At 45.0% G+C, this 16877-nt stretch overlaps 2 protein-coding genes across 4 annotated transcripts in view; both read right to left on the reverse strand.

Annotated features, from left to right (window-relative positions):
- Letm1 (leucine zipper and EF-hand containing transmembrane protein 1) overlaps positions 1-16877 on the reverse strand; it is a 38741-nt gene that overhangs the window by 3468 nt on the left and 18396 nt on the right. For all 3 annotated transcript variants that reach the window (XM_027387195.2, XM_027387196.2, XM_027387197.2), the window contains 7 exons: positions 10497-10616; positions 8164-8295; positions 7599-7739; positions 6832-6966; positions 3814-3948; positions 2244-2431; positions 844-982 (listed from right to left, as the gene is read on the reverse strand). In XM_027387195.2, coding sequence (XP_027242996.1) covers positions 844-982; positions 2244-2431; positions 3814-3948; positions 6832-6966; positions 7599-7739; positions 8164-8295; positions 10497-10616 — 990 coding nt within the window. The remainder of the gene's footprint in view (positions 1-843; positions 983-2243; positions 2432-3813; positions 3949-6831; positions 6967-7598; positions 7740-8163; positions 8296-10496; positions 10617-16877) is intronic.
- On the reverse strand, positions 12664-13005 carry LOC107978793 (60S ribosomal protein L30). Its single transcript, XM_027387198.2, has one exon. The coding sequence runs from the start codon at positions 12988-12990 to the stop codon at positions 12754-12756; it is 237 nt and encodes a 78-aa protein (XP_027242999.1). The 5' UTR covers positions 12991-13005; the 3' UTR covers positions 12664-12753.

Raw genomic sequence — 16877 nt, forward strand, 5'->3', positions numbered from 1 at the left:
AGGTGTGCTGGGAACCACGAAGGCAGTTTTTTTTCCCTCAAAAACATGACTTATGGTTTAAGTAGGTCCATGATAATTTGCAGGCTGGAATTCAGATGTCCCCTAGAAGTTGGCTGGATCCTGACTCGTTACTTGTGGGCTGATGGACCCGGAGCTTAGCCATTATCCCTACATGCTCTACCCACTCAGTGTCTCTCTGGATCTCAGGCAGCTCCCCAAAGGGTCCTGGTAGGTGTGTTCACCCTGTTCCCCAGATCTAATAGGGATGGAAGGTACTATGGTACATGTAGACACAGAACAAGGAGACATGCTAGAGTGGGCCTCTGGCAGGGCAGGGACTCATTTTGTCATCTCACCATTATGTCTATAACTTCTATAACTTTTTTAAAAAAAGATTTATTTATTCATTATGTATACAATATCCTGCCTGCAGGCTCTTTTATAACTTCTTAATTCCAGTGTGATTTCAAAATGAGAGCAAAGGGCTGAGACACTTGGGCCTGCAGATCCAACCTCCTGATACAGTCTTTAAAAGAAAAAAACAAAACCCCAAAAGATTTATTTTATGTGCATTGGTGTTTTACCTGCATGCATGTCTGTGGGAGGGTGCCAGATCTCCTGGAGCTGGAGATACAGACAGTTGTGAGCTACTATGTGGGTGCTGGGAATTGAACCTTGATCCTCTATAAGAGCAGCCAGTGCTCTTAACTGATGAGCTATCTCTCCAGCTCCTTCCTGAGAGTCTTAAGGGTCTGAATAAGCAGCTTCTCCCCAAACCCTTGGGCCCTAAAGCAGAGAAGCAGCCAAGCCAGTGTGCCTGGCTCATCCCTCACTCAGACCCACCTTAACAAGGTCATCGATGTTGATAGTGCCGTCCTTATTTTCATCCAGGGCTGAGGCCAAACTGATCAGCTTGTGTTCTGGAATGTGCTTGATTTGCTTCATGGCGCTGATGAGCTCACTGACACTGATGACACTCTCCCTGGGGAGTGTAGTCTGCATGTGATATTGGCCAGGTGCTCGGCCTCATGCCTTACCCACAGCTCTTCCCATCGGCTCTGATCCCGGTGCCATGCATAAACTGGAATTAACAGCATGACTCCTCCCACAGTGAGATCCTCAGGCTCTTTCCCTTTAGGACTCAAGGCTAGCATGGAGACTAATAGAAAACATCACTGCTCTTAGTGCACAAGGACCGGAGTCTCAGAACCCATGTAAAAAGCTGGGAGTAGTCACCTACTTGTCTATAACCCCAGTTCTGTTGGGTGGGGGCAGAGGCAGGAAGATCATGCATGGCCTTGCAGGCTGACAGCCTCCATGTGCACATAAGCATATATACCAGCACACACACACTTGCACATAGCACATATACAAACATCATACTCACACATACCATACACACACACACACACACACACACACACACACACACACACACACACACACACAAAACTGAAAGAAAAATCTTGAGGCTGGAGAGACAGCTCAGTGGTTAAGAGCACTTATTGCTCTTGCAGAGGACCTGAGTTCAGTTCCCAGAACCCATGTTGGATGGCTCACAGTTGTCTATAATTCCAGCTCTAAGGGATCTGACAACTTCTTTTGGAGTCCATGGGCACCCACATACACATGTGCACATCCCCACAGTGGAGACCACCACAGGTCCTTAGGCTTGTGTTTGTCAGGGAGTCAATAGACATTCAAAAGAGAAACAGCCTCATCTGGAGGTAACAAGGGTCTCTGGGTATAGGGCCTGGAGCAGAAGCAGAGCCCAGCTGCAGCCACCGGCAGCCAGCCTCATTGTAGAGTCTATGATCAGGATCACTCATTGCTGGGCCACAAAAGCATGGAGTGTGCCACTGTTTCCTGGTGGATGCTACAGAAGGCAGACTGCCCACAACGGTGTCATAGGAAGGAAGCAAGAGAAAGCTGGCAGTTTGAAGAACCATGAGCCAAGTTTGGTTAAGACTAAAGCTCGAGGGGATGGCACCATGGAAAGGGAGGAAAGACAGGTCAGGGGACACAGGCAGGGAGGAGTCAGATCTGAGCTATCTATATAGAACAAGCTCAGGGATACAGAGACTGAGCTTCGAAGGAAAGAAAAATAAGATGTTGGCAGCTCCTGAGCACTAGGTGGGGTGGGCAGGCAGAGGCTAAAGAATATGATATGCTTTGGAGTTGGATCCCAGCAAAAGCACCTGTCAGCTGCAGGCCAGGCTAGAAGAGGCTCATGGCTCACTTACCCCGCTGGAGAGCTCTCATGGGGGCCCAGCTTGCCATTCTGTTGACTGGTCTCCAGCTGTGCAATTAGGCCATCGATCTGCCCGATCATCTGTTGGACTCGCTTTGTCAGCCTCTTGCTAGCTTTGGATTCTTCGATGTATTTCTCATCACCCGTCTTTGAAAGTTCCTTTTTGATCTCCTGTAAGTCCTAATTTTAAAAAGTTTGTATCAAAAAAGAAGGAGGGCTCTATATTAATTTGAGCTTGAAAAAGAAATTAAATCATAAGACCCTGTTTGATTCCCTAGCACCACAAAAGAATTAAATTCAGCTTCAGAAAAATCAGAAGATCTTATGTCTACCATGCACATTTGTTTTTATTAATTTTTTGGTTTAGCAGTCCACCTTTATTTTTGTAAGCTCATTTTTTTTATTAGAGGGAAAAATCTATTCTGAATATCAGCTTCCTTTATAGTCACTAAAGAATAAACATCTAGGGGCCAGGGAAACAGCTCAGTGGTTAAGAGCAGTGGCTGTTCTTCCAGAGGACTCAGGTGCAATCCCCAGCACCCACGTAACAGCTCACAACTGTCTGTAACTCCAGTTCCAGGGAATTCGACACCCTTATACAGACATACATGCAGGCAAACACACCAATGCACGTGAAATAAAGATAAATAAACAAATAAAATGGAAAAGAATAAACATAAAGGCTCAAGGAAGACTAAGCACCTTCTTTCTTTACATGGAGCAAGAACAACAGGGACAAGAATAGGGTGAAGAGCAGAGTGGAATGAGGCACTGTCTTGTCTGTCTGGTGAAAAATGTGGTTTCTGATGGTGAAGTTGTACAGCTAGAGGGGACTACCATAGGGAAGATGAGAAACAGCTGACTGATTTTTTAGCAATCTCCAAACCATCACTTGCCCAACAGAGTGGGGATAATAGCACTGTTATCTCAGATTAAGAAAACAATGTCTGTTGGGGCTGAGGATGTAGTTAGTGGCGGCACAGCACTTGTCTAGCATGCACAAGGCCCTGGGATCGATCCCAGCACTATGAAAGAAAGAAAAGGAGGGAAGGAAAGAAGAAAGGGAGGGGAGAGGGAGAACAACCACTAGATAAGAAAAAAAAAGTCCCTTGGAGGGGCATGAAAGAAAGTAAGATTTCATGTATCAAGCAACCAAGCTGTGCATATGACAATGGAGTGCAGATACCTATTACTGTCTACTTAGCACTAACAAGGATGCCACTTACCTACGAAGTAGCCCAATTAGAATCACTGTGGCAAAGCTTTGGGATAAATTCATTTTCTTTTTTTTGGTGCTAGGATTCTAAGCTAGGGGCTTGTATATGCTAGGCCTTGTGCTCTACTGTCCAACTATATCCTGGGTCAAAATTTATTTTCCATTTGACTTTTCTTTCCAAATTCTCTGGCCACCTTGTTATATATGTGACAGGAGTGTTAGTTGATGTTTTGGGGTCTGATAAAGCTGTATTGTACCCACCCTGTGCAGTGTCAGTCTGGGCCCTGACCAGCTGATGATGGGCTCCCTGCAATGGTCTATATACCTGCATTGTCTGCTCACCCACCTCACTGTAGTCCTGGACATCCTCTTTCAGCAGCTCCAGCTCCTCCTTCTCCTTGGTCAGGGACTTCTTCTGTTCCTTTAGCTTAGAGCAGGCGTCACTGAGGATGTCAATTTCCTCCTTAGTTATCTCTTCTCCCTGGAAAGAAATGAGTAAGAAGATAAGCTTAAGTCAAGGGAACAAATGGCTTCTGTCCTTAATGTTGAAAGCTTCTCTGTTCACACCAAGTGCTCTGGCAGCCACTCGAGGACAGCCTCAAGCGAGCTGGAGCTCAGCTCTGGGCTATGTTGGCTATGACATCTCTCTCTTTGTCTTCCTGGTGCACTATATCCCACAGCCACCAAAGTAAGCACACTAGTTATCCCCGAATGCTCCCTTATATTCCCCAGAATTCCATTCCCAGGCAAGACTGACCTGTCTCCTGCTCTACAGGACAGGGCAGACTTTTTTTTTAATTTAGCAATCCATTTATTTATTATATACACTGTTCTGTCTGCATGTATGCCTGCAGGCCAGAAGAGGGCTCTTAACCTCTGAGCCATCTCTACAGCCTGTTTTCTAAAACTTTATAGGAGAGGAACCAGCTCTGCCTCTTTGACCAACTCACTTATTTTGGCATCCAATGGTAAAATATTTCTTCACATCAAAGCACATCTTTTTCCTTCCTATTGGCTTTCAATGATTACAATGACAGTTGCTGTGAATGTCTGTGCATAGTCATTGGTGTGCAATGCCCAGCAGCAGTGCAGCTGATCATAGGGTATGATTTTGATGCTTTAGAAAACTATTAAAGTGTTTCCAAAGTGACCAAGGCTCTCTACACCCTCTCCAACACTAGGTGGAAGGTCAAATTTTTTTTTTGTTTTCCAGTACTGGGCACTGAATCTAGTATCCTAAGCATGTTATACAAGTACTCTATTGAATCATATCCTTGGCCCTATTTCACATTTTTTAAAGAGTGTTTATTTTTATGTATATGGGTATGTTTTGCCTACATATATGTCTGTGTACCACATGTCTGCCTTGTTCCTGAAGAGACTAGAAAAGGCACTGGATCCCCTGGGACTGGAGTAACAGTTGTGAGCTGCCATGTGGGTGCTGAGAATCAAACCTGGGTCTTATGGAAGAACAGCCAGTATTCTTAACCTCCGAGCCATTTCTCTAAGCCCTGCTATTTTATTTTTATTTGGATATAAGCTTTCACAAGATTGCCCAGGCCGTCTTTGAACTTGTGAATCTCCTGTGTTAGCCTATTGAGTAGCCATAAATACAAACCTGTACCATCTGGCTCAGTATTGACAATTTTAAAAATTATTTGTCTTATTTATTAAGTTGTGAGAGGTTTATTTATTATTTATTTGTTATTTATGCATGTATGTCTCTGCCTCCTGAGTACTGGGATTAAAAGCATGAGCTACTATGTTACATCTGAGAGTTAATTTTTTTAAAGGTTTTATTTATTTATTATGTATACAACATTCTGCTTCCATGTATATCTGCACACCAGAAGAGGGTACCAGATCTCATAACAGATGGCTGTGAGCCACCATGTGGTTGCTGGGAATTGAACTCAGGATCTCAGGAAGAACATTCAGTGCTCTTAACCTCTGAGCTATCTCTCCAGCCCCCTCTGAGAGTTATTTTTAAAAAATTAACTTTTTAATTGTATGTGTGTATGTGGGAATGTGCACATAACTGTAGGTACCCAAAGAGATGAGAGGCATCAGGTCCCTTAAAGCTAGAGTTACAGGTGGTTGTGAGCCACCAGATGTGGGCACTTGGAACAGGCCTTGAACAAGAGCAGTGTAACTACTGAGCCATCTCTCCATCCTCCACCTTCTTTTTTGAGACAGAGTCTAGGTTAGAACATGGGGGTTACCAATTCAGCTAGGGTGGCTGGTCATTAAACTCCAGGGATCATTCTGTCTTGCCTCTATAGCCTGTTTCCTGCAGGAATGTATGGGAACAACCTTGAGTCCAGGTTTGGGGGACTTGTGTCACTACCATGACCTTCTAGCCTTGATCACACCATATGTTTATTCTGGGGTCTCCTGGGCCATGGAGCAGCCTGCTCTCTATAGGCCAGTCTTCAAAGGCACCCACTAGGCTCTGCTGGGCTCACTCACACTGTCTTCTCCAAAATTCCAGTGACCAGACCGGAGTCAGAAACTTTGTCATACCCCTTCTTGCAAAGGCCATTATTTGTTAGAGACAGCTGCCAGGCCTCAGCCCTCCACACTTTCTGCTTTTATCAAGAGCAAGTTTTACCTCCTTTTTCTGAGCCCTGAAGTGTGATCCTGATCATCCATTCCCCTCAAGACACACAGGGCTTTTGCCATCCTACAGGACCCCAGGCAGAGACCTTCCTGAACACATAGCTTTCATCTAGCATTCTCTCCTCCTCGCTCTTGTTCACCTACCAAGTTGTCTCTATCCATTTAAGAGTTTTCATTGCCCACCACACTTGAATATCTGCTCCTTCATGTGGGATATCCCTGGAGCATTTCAGGACAGATGGACTCAGAAAAATTTTCATGTTCTGTCTAATTTATTGTTGACAGGAATTTCTCAAGGAGCCTCATACTCAGTTACCCAGCAAATGACACCAGGGTGGTCCTCTACAGAGGAAGCTCTGCTTTATAGGCCCAGCTTTCATTTCCTCTCCCATTGCCCAACAGAAGGACAAGGGCCTACAAACCCATGAGAAGCCTGGCAGCCTCATCTCAGTGTCACAGGCTCTAAGCTTCTCATACCCCTAAGGCTGGTCTTTACTTGCCCCTACTTTATCTCACAAGGGAGTGAAAGTGTCCCTGGAGGGGCTCCATGGTTGTGAAGTTGACCCCTCCATCCACAAAGTGAATGAGTCAATGGAGTTTCCCAACAATACATACCATGATCTCTGGGAGGGTCTGAAGTGTGGACTGTTTGGAGGGTAAGAGGATCCCCTGCCCAGCAAGACTTCTTTGAAGCTAAGGAACCCACACCCCAGCTCTACTTCTCTCCTGGTCATGTACAGCTCACCTTCAAACCCTCCAGCACAGGTGCCGTATCCTTCAGTGCTTCTGAGGACAGGATCACATCAGGTACCTTTAGCTGCAGCTCGGCCCCTGGCTTCCCAGGAATAGTGGCTTCCAATACTTCTGGCTGGATGTCCTTCTGAAATGTAAGCAGTACAACACTGTCACCTTGGTCACCTGGCTTTGGCTCCACACTCTGCATGTACTCCTGACAGGTCACACTTGGAATATTCTACTAAGTGATAAAGAAGACCCACAGATCACCCAGCAGCAGTAGTTCCCTGCCCCGGGATGAGCAGGCCACCTGAAGCTCAACAGACTGAGTCAGAACATGCTGCCCATCTCTGGGACTGAGTCTGGATGAAGAGATGTGCATGAATAACTTAGGCAATTCCAAGTTCCAGTCACATTACAGCTTCCTGCAACTTTTGAGACTATGGGGCCAAGAGGTGATCAGTTATGGGGAGTCAGCAAGTCTTAGGAAAACAACCCTGAGAAGGTGGTCCCTTGGTGACTCCTGCTTGGGTGCTAAGCCAGCCTGTCCTATGCCAATGGTGGCCAGAGAGATGCCACATCATATCTTCTACTGTACTGTCCCTGAGAGCTATAGTTCTACAGTCAAGCACTCCTGTGTCCATATACCACTCTGACCCCTACAGGCAAAGACAGGATAGGACTGAGAGCCACATACATGGCCATAAGGCAGGCTCTAGGAAACTTGGACTGGGACAGCCGTGGGTCCCACAGAGTCAGTCAGTGTAGGCTGCTTACCACAGCCTTGGCAGCCCGCTGCAGTTCTTCCAGGTGTTCTTGTTGGATGGCAGCCTCTTCCTGCAGTGTAGCCTCCAGCTTTGCCTTGTTGTCTACTTCCTCGCCTTCCACTTCTGCCACTTTCACCTGAGCTTCCTTTGTCTTTGGAGGGAAAGAGAAAGGAGAAGGTAATTGCTAGTGAGCCTGAGGTGTCAGACCTATAATGTCCTTATCTCTATCTGAGCAATGTTACCACCTGGGCTTCATACAAAACAACAGAATACACTAATGGGCTGTTGCCTCCCAAGTGTTTAGAGGTGCTTCCAGGCTTCCAAGGATAAGGATCCTCACCCATCAGGGGACTGTTTTGAGTTTCAGAGCAAAACTCAAATACATCAATTCAGATTTGCAACCTTAGCACTGTTGTTCCTGAGACTGTGCCTCATACAGGGCTGGGCAGGGAGACAAACCGAGGAGCTGTGAAGAGGACAGGAAGACCAAGGTGGAGAGGATCCCAGAGCTGTGGAGGTGAGGGTACCAAGCCCACAAAGATAAAGAGTCAAAAGAATCTCCTGACAATACATACCACAATATCTGGTAGGGTCTGTAAGGTGGACTTGAGCTGGTCAGCAGGCGAGAGGGTGTCTGGGAGGTACATGGCCCGAGACAGGATGAGCAATGATGTGGGGATCTCGTGATGCAGGTGCAAGTCGAGCCACTGCAATCAAAGCACACTCACTGGACGTGCTGTCCTTGCCTGACCTACAGCCCCAGTGCCTCTCCTTCAAGGTGACAGATTGCCCACCCCGGAGTTCCCTTCTGTGGCTTTGGCTTAATTGAGGGATATAGAGTCTGGGTACCACAGCAAACACGACTAAATAAATAGTTCATTACATCATTAAAATACATTTCCCAAAGATGATATTTCTATGTTTCAGGGGCTGGAAGGAGTATTTGCTACTCCTGCAAAGGGCCTGGGTTCAGTTTCTAGCATTCACATGGCAGCTCACAACTGTTTGTAACTCCTGTTCTGGGGGATCCGACACCCTTTTCTGACATCCATGGGGACCTGCATGCACGAGGTATGCAAACATACATACAATGCCCATACACATAAAATAAAGATTAAAAAATATCCAATATATATAATGTAAAGCACACACCACATCTCAGTAAACTGAACAATTGACCATCAGTTCAATGGTCGATTGAGAATGGTTACTTGCTTAAAAACAAGCTAGTACACTGGCTGATAGTGGTGTATAGCTGTAATTCCTAAACTAGCTGAGGCAGAAGGATCACACATTCTCTGGCAGCCTGGGCTATTAAAGCCCGACACTTAAAAAAAAAAAAAAAAGGCCTAAGGCACCATACACATATATTACTTATACCCATTACTATTTGTAACCTTTGTGTTTTTACTCATATATTTTACAACTGTTTATTTGGGAGTGGGTAGCAGCACATGCCACAGAGGCACATGACTTTTAGGAGTCATCTCTCCCCTTCTACCTCATGGGTTCTGGGAATCAAACTCAGGTTGTCAAACTTGGAGGCAAAGCACCTTTACCCACAGATCCATCGTACTGGCCCATGTGTTTAGATATAAATAAAACAATTAGAAAGGCTGATGCAGGATACCTAGAAATTTAAGATCAGACTGGTCATATAGGAGATCTTGTCTATACTAAAAACAAACTAAAGGCTGACAAGATGGCTTAGCAGATAAAGACATCATCCCCCACCCCCAAGACAGAGTTTCCCTGTGTAGGATGGCTGTCCCGGAACTCACTCTATAGACCAGGCTGGCCTCAAACTCAGGGATCCATTTGCTTCTGCCTTCCTAAGTGCTGGGATTAAAGGCATGCTCCACCACACCTGGCTTGAGACATTTATTTATAGACTTGACAACTTAGTCAAATGACTAAGACCTTGGATTCTCTAGTTTGCCAATGTACACAGCCTTTAGGTCTGTGCTGGGAACCTACCTATGTTATGAGAAGCCCTTGAAAGACAAATGGATAAGGATTGCAGAAATGTGTTTAATGGGAAAATGAGTGTGCACTTATCCTTGGCCGCATGTGAAGAGTGAAAAGTGGCAGGTGAACAACTGCCAAGGGCACCACAGGTGTGAAGCTGAGTTAGGAGGAAGACCAAGCTCATATCTCACATCTGTTAAGCCTTCTGATATGAAAGATGAAGGGCTGTAAATGTCACATACTTCCATAGACCTGCACAGGGACTATTGCATCAGGACCCTCAAGCTGAGGCAGGGTACAGTACCACATACCAAGCACCTACTCACAGAAGGCCAGGCACAGGGTAGCTGAGAGGGTGGATGCAAATCCAGTCAAGTTGTAAGGGTGTCCCGAAACTTGATTTTTAGCTGAAGATGCTCTTAAATTTCTGATTGTCCTGCTTCCATATCTTGAGTGCCAGGATTACATATAATGTGTACAACCATTCAGATGGTACTAGAGATCCAACCCAGGGCCCTGTGCATGCTAGGCTAGCAGCCTATCAACTGACTGACCTTTCTTTCTCTCTGTTTGTTCTGAGACAGGGTCTTACACTATAGCTCAGGCTGCCCTCAACTCAGTGATCCTTCTGTGTCAGGATGTACCATCATGCTCAGGTTTGTGTGTTATGTGTGTACTACCATGCAGTGTTAAGGATAGAATTCTGGGCCTTACACATACCACTCAGGCCATACCCCAATCTTAGGGCTTTTCTAGTTTGAAAACACACACACACACACACACACACACACACACACACACACACACACACACACGCACGCACGCACGCACGCACACACACGGGCCTGTACAGGTCTGGAGCAAAGGTAGGTAATTCCTAACAGAGGATAACAGAGGAGAAAGCTACAAATCTGCCCAGCCAGCCACTAAGGCCATATACCTGATTCAGTTGGTCCTTCAGACGGTCTTCTGTGACTCCAAGTGCTCTCATGCCTCGTGCTCGACATGCTGCCTGCAATTCCTTGACATTCAGACTGCTCACTCCTTCCTCAGAAATCAGCTGGAAAAGAAAGCCAATTACTGCTTTTCAAGATCATCCAGATCTAAGACACTGATGTTAACACAAGTGGGTAAAAAAAGTATTGAATTAGAAACAATTTTCCTGAGACTGGAGAGATGGCTCATTGGTTAAGAGCACTTGTTGCTGTTTCAGAGGACCTAGTTTTGGTTCCCAGTACCCACATGGTCGTTCACAACCATCTATAATTATAGTTCTGATGCCCTCACTGACCTCCATAAGCACTTATGTGGCACACATGTAGGCAAAACACTCATACACATACAATTTTAAAAGTAAAAGGAAAGGTGGGGTGGTGGTGATGCATGTCTTTAATCTCAGCACTTGGGAGGCAGAGGCAGGTGGATCTCTTTGAGTTTGAGGCCAGCCCGGTCTAAAAAGCAAGTTCCAGGACAGCCAGGGATACACAGAGAAATCCTGCTTCGAACCCCAACCCCCCACAAAAAAAAGCAGCAGGAGCAGCAGCAGCCACTTTCTTGATAAGTTTTGCTATTAGGCATAGCTCAGTGCCTTGGGATGCAAGGGTCTATCTGTGGCACCAGAAAAAAAAGAAAAGATAAAATAGTGCCATCAGAGCAAGTTCTGAATCTCAAGTAACTTGAGTCATCTGGAAAGGTCATGAAAGCACAGATGACCAAAATTGACTCCAAGATGTCAGAAAGTCCACCTCCATGTAGGCACTTCCTAGAGAAGGTGCTGGGGGGAACCTGCTCTTTCCTTGTGACAGAACCAGTTGTGCCCTGCTGGCTCATAACCTGCCACAGAAAGCTCAGATCCACAGTGCTAAGGGAGAGAGGCCCCACACACTGAAGACACCATGGCCTCATACCCAGAGTTGTTTCCTTTGCTTCAGTCTACAGTTGAGTAGGTCGTGGTGACCCCAATTTGGAATACAGGAGACCTGGAGACCCAGAGGAAGCAACAGGTTAAGAGAAGAAATGGGTAAACAATGTGCTGGGCAACTCCTGAGCCTCTGTTGGGCCCATAACTGCACAACTATCCTATTGCACCACTGCTCAGTTTCTTGAATTAAACTTTCTGAGATACTCACAGATAAACACACCCTTCTCACTGCAGGCAGGACAGAGCCATGTTCACCTGAATGAGGATCCATATGCTGCCTTTTATACACACCCTGACTTCTATGGCTGTCACTTGTTATTTGAAAATAGTGAACATGTAGAAACACACAGAAATCACATGTAGGAACCTCTGGAGTTCCTAAGGACACATCTGGCTGCCGTGAGCTTCCAAGGTGACTCCTCACTGATGGGCAGCTTCCCAAAGGCTGACTGGATTGTTCTGTTTACCCAGTAAGATGGGGCCATTTCCAGTTTATTTACTACACAAAAAAAGCTATTTTTGATTGGGTTTCTGCCCTGTTTTCCTCTGGCTATTGCAGCATTGTCATGGAGTGCTCTGGGAATATAGAGCACACTTAACGAAATTTACAGAGTGAAACAATAGGCAGAATGCTCACCTTCCTTTGCCTACTTCTACTCCTGATCTGGTCATCTTAGCTGTTTTCTCTTCTCTTAGAGAACTATATCACAAGTGCTACAGACCTTTGGCTCACTAGAAAGTAGTAGTGAAGGCTGGCCACACTCACTCAAAATTTCTTCCTGCCTCCTTACTTCTGATATTCCGAAGTCTTATCTTGCATTGTATAATAAATAGTTTTGAGTAAAAAACTTCCTTTGGCATGTGTGTGTGTACTGTATTGTATCTGTAATGTTTGTACCAGTTAATGTGTGTACATATGTATGCATATGGATTTGTGGGCCAGAACTATACATGAGGTGTCTTTCTTTGATCACTCTCTTTTATTTCTTTGGGGTCAAGAGTCTAGCTGAACCTGAAGTTCATCAGTTCAGCTAGGTTGTCCAGCCAATAAGCTTCACTTGTCTCTGCCTACACCAGTGCTTGTATAGTTCTGGGGATCTAAATGCAGGTCTAAATGCTTATATGGCCAGCACTTTACCAACCAACCCATCTCCTTTGTTTCTTTGGCCATTTTTTTTTTTTTTTTAAAGAGCTCTGGTGGTTTTATTAAAGGAAGGCATTTCTGGTTTACTACTTCTCACCAGTCTGTTCTGGCATGCTTCTAATAATATCAGAGTCACGGGTCAATGATAGCCAATGTGCATACTCTGTAGTATTTCCCACATGCTGTGCCCAATTCAATGTTATTGCCACTGTAGTGATGGACCCCGGTCTTAGCCAACATGGCATAGTACTCTATTTCAGATTTCCTCAGGGCTGGGCAGTTATTGGCGAGGATGACCAGCTTGGCTTTGCCCTGCCTGATCATCTTGAGCGTCTGTTTATAGCCCAGCATGTACTTCCTGCTCTTCATCACCAGCTGGAGCCTGGAGTTGATGGACTCCAGGGACTTTTTGTCTTCTTGGTGGCCACCATGTTCCTGCCTCAGGCGCAGTGCAGCCCCAACCAAGCGCAGCCAAGATGGCCGGGCAGCCAGAAAAGCTCTTTGGCCATTCTTTAAGGAATATGAGACAATTCTTGTGTTCTTTTACCTGAGAATGTCTTGGTTGTTTCTCATTCTTTTTTTTTTGTAATTAAAGATAAGAGTTTCTCTGTGTAGCCTTGGTTGTCCTGGAACATGCTCTGTAGAGCGGCTAGCCTTGAACTCAGAAATTTGTCTGCCTCTGCCTCTGCTGGGATTAAAGGCATGCACCACCACCACTTGGCCCTTTTTAATTTTTAAAAACTTATTTAAGTTATATGTATGAGGGTTTTGCCTGCATATATGTATGTGTACCACATGTGTGCCTGATGCCCACAGAGGTCAGAAGATAGTGTTGAAAATGCCCTGGAACTGGAGTTACAGATGGTTGTGAGCCACCACATAGGTAAAGACTGCTCATAATTAGATTAAACCATATTTCTTATCTATGCTTCGACACAAGGCTCATGGCTTGTTACCTCATCTTCTTTCTTTCTTTTTTTTTTTTTAAAGATTTATTTATTATGTACACAGTTTTCTGTCTGCATGTGTCCCTGCAGGCCAGAAGAGGGCACCAGATCTCATTACAGATGGTTGTGAACCACCATGTGGTTGCTGAGAATTGAACTCAGGACCTCTGGAAGAGCAGACAGTGCTCTTAACCTCTGAGTCATCTCTCCAGCCCATTACCTTATTTTCTATAAGTCCTACTTCCCTGGAAGCTGGCTGGTGTCTCCCGACTCCATCTTCCTTCTGATCCTTCTGGCCTATCACCTTTTTATTAACCAATGAGAGTAATACATATTCACAGTGTAGAAAAGGATTGTTTTGTATACTTAGAAAACCTAACATGACCATAAGTTTGATAGATATGGGTGACTATTATAGATGACTAATTATTAATCTGTATTTTTTAACTATATATTATATTTTTTCCATTTTTTTATTTCATTTTACATTTCAACCACAGTTCTCCCTCCCACCCCTCCTCCCACCCTCCCTTGCCTCCACCTTAACCCACCCCCAGTTTACTCCTCCTCATGGGTAAGGGTTCCCATGAGGAGTCAACATAGTCTGGCACATGGCCCGACCCCTCTCCCATGCATTAAGACTGAGCACGGCATCCCACCATAGGCAATGGGCTCCAACAAGCTAGCTCATATACCAGGTTTGTATTGTGGTACTACTGCCAGGGCCTCTCTGATAGTCCAAATTTCACAACTGTCTCCCATATATGGAGGGCCTAGTTTGGTCCCTTGGAGTCTCTACAGTTGTAGGTCTAGAGTTTAAACATTATATTTTTAAATGAGCTGCTTAAGCACAATATCTCAAACAGGAGTAGAAACACATACAGTATAATAAAAACAAACTCAAATTTGTATCAATATACAAAAATCTATACCAATGTAAAATATGTAGACTAGTAGTTGCTTTTTATGGTTGAAAAGTAGATTCAATAATCTATCTTTTTATTCTATCATTTCTGTATCAGACAGCAAATGATCTTAACCACAGAGTGATCTCTCTAACCCTAATACAACTCTTCACATGGGTACATGGCAGAAGAATCTGGATGGGATTCTAGTTTCTGTTTTACTGGCTGCCTCTGACACTGCTGGGGTGTGTGTGTGGGGGGGGGGAGGGGTTACTACTTTCACAGAAGTGCAATTAAGATTTTTGCATCTTACAGCCAGAGCTGCTCTGTGAACTGGTTTTCTTAACCAAACTGAACTTTGATCTCTCTGTTTCACAGCCTATGGTCAAAACCACTCCCTGACTGCTCCCCCATAGGAAACAAAGGCACAGTGCCAGTTCCTTGCGCTCTCTATCCCTATTCCTCAGCAAGGTTCCGTATGGCTCAGGTGCTATACGTCACACAGGTGTCTCTCCACACAGCTACTTGGTCCCATCCACAGTTAAGTGTTGTGGGATATATATACACTTCGTGAAGATGTATTGCTGTGATTGGTGTAATAAAAAAATGAATGGCCAATAGCTAGGCAGGAGATATAGGTAGGATTTCCAGGGAGAGAAAGGAAGAAGAGGAAGGATCTAGGCAAGCAAGAGAAGCTAGGAGACATGGAGAGAAAACAGGAGGTGCAAGGTGGAAGAGAGGTAATACAACATAAAACATAAATTAATGTAAATTGGTTAATTTAAGTTATAAGAGCTAGTTAGGAACAAGACCAAGCTTTCATAATTAATAAGAAGTCTTGGTGTCATGATCTGAGAGCTGGCTGGTGGGACAGAGAAAGACTTGTTACAGTTAAGGGGTGATGTTTAGAACAAATGAGGGCACAGGCTCCCCACTGTACTGGCTGACTCCCTAAGATAAACACCCTATACCACTTCTGTTAGCCTGAACACCCTGTCTGCCAGGGCAGAAGTTCCTCGTTACTGCTTCCCACCTAGCTCCCACTGACACCACAGGAGCTGGTCTTGTTACTGTTGGGCAGCTGTCAAAGTCCTAACTCCACTGGGCTTCTCCTGAATGCACTTGACAGTGAAGGGCTAGAGTGGAAACCATGGTTTTACACTTGTTCCTAATGACATCTTGATGGAGAGGAGGTAGCTGTTACTACTTGCTGAGGACAAGTCAGCTCCTTGTTAGCTCCCTCTTTGCTAGCTCCCCAAAACTTTCCCAGCCCAAGGCCATCCTGGCAAGGGTAGAAGTAGCCAGCCCCTGGGCTTGCTCATTGAGTGAGTACTTCCTGAAAGAAGAATCTCTGTTAAAACAGTCAGTGCCTATAGTTCAGAAAAAATAAATATAGCAAACAATGATGGGCATTGGTGGCGCACGCCTTTAATCCCAGCACTCGGGAGGCAGAGGCAGGTGAATCTCTATGAGTTGGAGACCAGCCTTGTCTACAAGAGCTAGTTCCAGGACAGCCTCCAAAGCTACACAGAGAAACCCTGTCTCAAAAAAACCAAAAATAAATAAAGCAAACAAACAAAAGCAAGGACAGCAAAGACAAAGATCCATAGACTCCCCACTCTCCCCAGTCCTATAATACTGGACATGAACTATGATTAGTATGTTCAGGAAAGGAAAGCAAGGGCCAGGTATGGTGGTAGATGCCTTTAATCGAAGCACTTGAGAGATAGAGGCAGGCTGATCTCTGTTAGATCAAGGCCAGCCTGATCTACATAATGAGTTTTGAGGTCAGCTCAGTATACAAAACAAGTTCCAGGATAGCCAGAGCTACAGTAGAGAGCCCTTGACTGCCTGCAAATAAATAAATAGAGACAGGGAAGGAGAGAGAGGAGGGAAGGGAAGAGAAGTGAAATTAGGAAGGCAGGCAGGCAGGCAGGCAGACCAGGCCTGGTTGGTGGTCCACCCCTGTAATCCCATGCTTTGGGGGTCAGCGGAAGGAAGATTCAAAGTTCAAGGTTGGCCTGGTAACTGAGACCCTGTATGTTCAAAATAAAATTAAAGAAAGAGTGCTAAGGCTAGGTGTGGTGAGACATGCCTACAATCCTATACGGTGGAAGCAAGAAGATTAAGAGTTGAAGGCCAGGGAAGCAAAATGGTACTTCCCACTAAGCTTGATAACCTAAATTTGATCCTTGGGAACAGCATAATAGAATTAAAAGAACCGACTCATGCAAGTATAACTGACTCCACACATATAATGTGTGATGCCCATATCTGCTTGCACACACACAAGACACACTAAATAAATGTTTTGAAAATTGTCTTAAAAGAGTTAAATGCTGGGGCTGGAGGGATAGCTCAGCAATTAAGAGCACTGACTGCTTTTCCAGAGGACCCAGGTCAA

This window comes from Cricetulus griseus (genome assembly GCF_003668045.3).
Source record: "Cricetulus griseus strain 17A/GY chromosome 1 unlocalized genomic scaffold, alternate assembly CriGri-PICRH-1.0 chr1_1, whole genome shotgun sequence".
NCBI lineage: Eukaryota > Metazoa > Chordata > Mammalia > Rodentia > Cricetidae > Cricetulus > Cricetulus griseus.

What these genes read in the sequence shown, in the direction of transcription:
- LOC107978793 (XM_027387198.2), bottom strand. Translation starts at nt 12,990, where the DNA reads ATGAAGAGCAGGAAGTACATGCTGGGCTATAAACAGACGCTCAAGATG.